Source organism: Battus philenor, unplaced genomic scaffold, assembly GCF_028537555.1.
Source record: "Battus philenor isolate CCGP_79_NKW_IND1 unplaced genomic scaffold, ilBatPhil1.0.hap1 SCAF_10, whole genome shotgun sequence".
Taxonomy (NCBI): domain Eukaryota; kingdom Metazoa; phylum Arthropoda; class Insecta; order Lepidoptera; family Papilionidae; genus Battus; species Battus philenor.
This window is the reverse complement of record NW_027181662.1, coordinates 5,200,533-5,206,532: the sequence shown is the minus strand read 5'-3', so window position 1 is coordinate 5,206,532 and position 6,000 is coordinate 5,200,533. Positions and strand designations below refer to the sequence as shown.

Genomic DNA, 6,000 nt, shown 5'->3' with positions numbered 1-6,000 from the left:
CGTTTTATTTTATAAACGCTTTATTATTATAGACCATTTTTTTGATAAATTTACAAATTTTACGTCCAAAGGGTAATTTCGAAAAATATTAATATTAAAACTTTGCATTGGTTTTTACTCCAAATTGTTAAGAACCTAACTATAATTACAGCGGCTTCAGATACATTATTGTGCTACCGAAGCATTGTACCTCGCCTTAGGGAAGCGAGACGAGTGGGGGCTGAGGAAAAAAGAGCGTTGACATGGGAATGATGGAACGGAACGGTTGAACCTAAGGCAGGTTGCAGCTGTTTCGATGACACTTATATGTACTAATATTAGTATTCATACAATTAATGTAGATTAAAAAATTAATAACAACTTTCGTTTTTACAGATAACCGCAACCGGCACTAAGACTTGCACATAGGCCAGTGTAGTGTAGTGGCGTAACATAAAAGGGATATGTTTGGTTACAACAGCATATCAAACACCAGAAACAGAAGGTGACAATTGTGTTTCGTTCAGATCTATGACAGTGCTGTGAATTTGATAATGACCGTTTGGCGAACGAAGAACACGAGCCGTCGGAAATATACTGGCTGGTAAGTTATTAATATATTTATCATCAAAGACATAGCCTATAAGAAATAAGGGAAAGTTGATAATTATAAATCATCTTTCAATTAAGAAAGTTGCTCTGTTCTTGTAAGTTATTTTTGCCATTAACAATTCACTGTTCCTAAGTACACTATCGCGTCTGGAAGACCACCTGACGAGGTGAGAATAAACTGAGTCATAATTCCGAAGTTTATTTTTAAGGTTAATTCCTTATACATAGTTGGAGAAATAAAATAATGTAGATTTCCTAGTCATTGATACGGTTTTATAACTACATCGAATGTTTTTTTAGTTACTGAATCTTGTCATATAGATATGTGTGTTTTCCTAACACTCGGTACAGCAGGTTCTGGGGTATAATTTAATAATTTCTGCTCTTATAATTGCAGATCTATTGACATATGTATGTTAGTCTGCTATATAAATGACTTCTGTTTAAATATTTAAAAGTCGTTACATTAGTACAGTTTGCACATAACATCAAGAAAGGCGCGTACCTACAATGTCACATAACACTTGTGGAGAATTATTTACGGATACTATAAAACGTTTTATTAATAGAGAACCTAAAGAAATGGATTTTATAACGAATACTTTTTAGTTTGGTAATATTTACTTCAAACAAATTATTTAAATACATATTATAATGTTTTTATGTATTTCTAATCTAGGCGTCTGAGTATAATTACGCTTATATGTATTTGCATAAAGTCCCACCCGAGTGTTGTTGTGTCTATATACAAGCAACGTAATTTCGATAACAAAATTAATTAACTCCTCGGGAAGAAAACACGATTGGTGTTGTGTTTATCAAAATCTACTACTGAATTTATTACTAAATTCATTTAAAATATTAAACATCAGGGATACTTAATATTTTATTAAAACATTTTTGCAATTATTAATTGATTTTATAGTATTTATTAAAAATGTCATTAAAAAGTTACGAGGGCAATATGAAAAGTACGTAATTTTTACTGTCTGGTGTATGTCTTAACAAGAAACACATACACCGGCACAATTAGAGAAACACAAAAAAACATTTTTTCGGCATATTTTTCTCGACTTATTTTGTACAAAATAATTACCTCTCCTCAAATTACTAAAATAATAATGAAGTAAGATGCAAAATATTTATTTTTTAAAACAAATATTTAATTTATTATAAAATAGTTATGTATAACCAAAAAAATATCTGATAAATAATCATAAATTGATGATATTGGTCAAATCACGAAAATCATTTTGACCGAAAAAATTCTGATTGTTCCTTACGGCATATTTAACTCTCTTTGGTCATACAAAGGAAAGCCGCATTGGGATAAGGTTGGTTCTTTGCCCCGGAAATCCTTTGATAAAAAAATTTAATCAATGCGTGTACCTTTTGATTGTGGTTTATCGAAACTTCTTTTGTATTCTGGTTTATGACTTTTTAATTAATACACAATCATGCTCAATTATATTTTAAACAAGAAAATGAAATATTACGCGACCAAAACAAAACCCTATAAACAATATATGTGCAGTGCAGTTTTCTGTGTGACATTCTTCACAGTGGAAATTTTAATGGTCACCGTTCAATCTTGCAGTGGGTAATTTACACTGGCGCCAGGAGATGATTTCAGTTTGCCCCTTTACTATGTGATTACGTGCACATTTTCTATTAAATTATTATCATTTAAAGTAGTATTTTATTGTATTGTTTATAGCTGTTTTATGACAGAACAAGTTTGTTTTTAGTTACAATCAGTAATATTATTTCAAATATTATTCGAAATAATTGTTCATAATTGACATTTTTGCGAAGTAGCAGTGGGTAAGGTATTTCTATTGTGTAACCTATAGCTGTTGGGACAGAAAGGTTATCGAGCGGCGATCACTAGCCGGTGCAAGCAGCGTGGGTCGCCTCCCATACGAGGACCAACGACATAGTTAAGGTATTGGGAAATTGCTGGATGCGAGCAGTCCAAGACTGGTTATCATAATGATCATTGGTGGACATCTATGCCTTGCTATGGGCGTCTATTTGCTGATATGGTGATGATGATCAATATTTTATCTGGTATCAAAATTTAATTTCTGGTTAATTTTTTTACATATAAGTTTAATTGTTTTATGACGTTTAATGTTGTTTGCTTAAGTATGACGTTAAGTTAGATTTGCTTGTATAGTCTAGTACTACTGAAGCCGCTGTACCGAGCGTCGGGAAAGCGCGGTGGGGGGGCGGAGGGAGAACAAAAAAAGAGCAACGCCGTCGTCATGAGCGTTGATGGCGGACTGATGAAATGAAGTGGTAGTTACTGCTATTCGTCTCGCCGCGTGTAAAAGTGGTTTTAATAGAACTAAAAACTGAATGAATCCTATGAACTATCAACAAAATATTCTTTATAAAAAATTACATCGCTTTTCAATGTCATTAAGTATAATACTGTACATGTAAAATTAAACAAAATAGCATAAATTTCAATCTTCAGAATAAACTGCGTATTTATGATTCTTTGTTCCAAAATGTCAAGAAATCAAATATTAAAAATTTCAAAGTTTTGAATACAAAATGTTTTTTATGTACTTTCCGGCTTGCGGAATTTAGTAAACTTAATCTTTTAAATATCATATAAGTACCTTACTGGAAGTTCTAAAGTGTAAGGATCATTTAAATATGTTTAATTATCCGCGGTATCGAATCGCCATCGCATTAAGAGCTAATGAAGCGAGATGCATTGGCGCGTGCGTATCTCGAAACGCATTCCGACGTCTAATAATGCACTTTCGCATCGAATGATTTTTCTTGCACCGCAGCATGTAAGTTTACTAATTATTTGTGATTATAATATATAGCAGTAATACCTCGCCCAAAAAAATATTTTGTCTGTATAACCATTATGATAAGAGCCATAGAATGCCCACAGCTGGACATAAGATCCTCTCTCCCCCTTGGATTTTCAATAGGACTGCTAAGTAGCGGCCTGCGACCCGCGTTTCCCGTCAAGCTTAACAATTTTTTTTAAGTAAGAAAAGTACTAATATTAAGCCACTTCTGCACATGCAGTCGTAGTCGTGCAACAAAGTGCACCGCCCGGCAGCCCGCTGATAAATGCGCATGCGGCAAACAATGCGAATTACACAACTACCACCGTTAAATAAAAGTAAAAGATAAAAAACAATTTCTTTGATGCTGTAGTTTATAGATTAAAATGTTAATCCAATGTTTAAATAATCATTATGCTCTGGTATCGAATTTGTTTTATATATTAAATGTAATTGAACACTTTTGAATCACAGTCGTATAAATTAGAGCTTTCAAAAATTATTATACACAGCGGTGAATGCGAAATAATGTATGAAGGTTTAACAGTATGTCCGGCGACATTTAAAACCAGCATTTACAGCATTAGGTCCACTTATAATACCGCAGAAGTCCATTCATTATAATAGGGGAGTCCTACTGCAGCGACACGTAATAACGTGGCGTACTTTACTCTCCACGAGCGGCTGTCAAAGTTAAAAGTAGTTTTTAGTGAGCGGTTTGCCTCAAATGTTCGCTACGTAAATTATACAGCTTGTTATTATATAATTATTCCACCGATGTAAACCACTGTACGTATTTTGTCCGTCTGGAACTTTAATGATTGATTTTGACAGGCTCATTACATCTATCGAGGGTGTTGCGTGCTGAAAGAAATATTACCGTATATCCAAATTGAAATAAAAAGAGCAGTAAGTGTTTAATGAGAGCATTAAGTATTTATTCGCATTGTTTTTTGTTATAAAATTTATTCTATACACACACATACATGCTCACACACACTATACATCTATCTATATGTGAGTATGTGTGTATGAGTATATATGTTTGTGAAAAATGGCAATTTTATTTCATATTTAGATGTTTTATCTCATATCATCATAAATAGGAGGAGAAGGTACAGGAGAGTCAGGAAATGATATCTAAGACTAAAAAGTAGATGAAGATAGTAAACTGGGTGAAAAAAATAGACTAGGAAGTACACGTTGGAGACGAACACGGTTAAAAGTCGACCTGTTAAAAAATTAAAACAAAACTTTGTACGTTTTGGTTTTGAGTATTCATGCCATAAGGTTTCTTTTTTTAAAGATGGCCGATTATGTGGGTAAAAAATTCCCCCGTCAATTTTGACACTAAGCAGTGCTATAAATCAACAACGTTTCTATCTATTTATGATTAAAATTATTAATCATTTTACAAAATTGACCAGACGTACGTAATATGTCAGAATATCCAAAGGACTACGGATTTGCTACCTGAATTCTTTGTTTACTACTGTCTTAAATATAAAACGTATATGTCATCCGGTCAATGACCTTCACGTCTCGAGTACACATTCTCATAAAAATTTAAACTTATAATAATTCTCATAAAAACTTTACGAATAAAAATTACATAGCAAAACTAGTGACATTATTTGATTACAAAGTAAATTCGTATCATAACTGAGTGAAAACAAGTAATAATCACACTACTTTATGTTCAATTTTAATAAAACACGTGACTGGTCGAACCACATCATTATATGGGCTATGACGTTGTTACATGAATAATAGCGTTATTATTATCTAAAATGCTGATATACTTATAGAATAAGCGGTGCCAGTAATTTTATTATTTTAGTTATCGTATCAGTTGTGAACTCATATTCTTTCTAAACAAAAATACTTAAAATTAGCAAAGAGAACAGCATAATAAAATTGAGATCTGAATTCGAAAATTTTTTATTTCTTTTTTAATTTCATATTTGCGTTTATAAATAAAATATCTTTAATCATTATAACTACATACGCTGTAACAAACAACATAAAAGGAATATAACTAATATATTTTGTTTTAATTTACGTATCGCTACAATTTTAAATCATATCCGGTAAAACAAATAAAAGCCTTTGCCGAGATTTCCAAAGGTTTAAGTTAAAAAAGTTTTAAGCAAACATTTTAACAACAACGGTTCATCAGGCAAAAAATATTTGACGACGCCAAAAAAAAACCATTTCACTAGTAAAACAAAAGTCAAATCTAAAGTAGGAAACTGTTCAAAAAGTATTATTGATTGGAAAGTATTCATTAGTACGTTTTAGAAGAGGCCAACGAAAATGTTTGTCACATCTCTATTTGCATGTAAAGAATGGGGTCAAATTCTCGAGTGCCAGTGATTAGTCTAAGTACAATACACGGATGTTAATTCTTCGTTAACACTTAAGAAATACTTTAGAACATCTTGATTTTTTTTGAATATTTGAATAAACTAAACGAGTATTTATGAAACTATGCTCACGTATTAAAAACATGTTTTGTCAAAGGTGAAGAATTTTTATCACATTTCATTTTAAAAACAAGTCAATCACAGTAGGACATCACTAAATTAGAATC

General features: G+C 31.9%; 1 protein-coding gene across 1 annotated transcript in view; it reads left to right on the top strand.

Moving 5' to 3' along the window:
* Positions 1–381: 381 nt before the first annotated feature.
* m (miniature) overlaps positions 382–6,000 on the top strand; it is a 56,890-nt gene continuing 51,271 nt past the window's right edge. Inside the window, exon 1 of the mRNA XM_068768514.1 lies at positions 382–583. Within this exon, the coding sequence (XP_068624615.1) occupies positions 534–583 (50 nt within the window). The 5' untranslated portion in view covers positions 382–533. The remainder of the gene's footprint in view (positions 584–6,000) is intronic.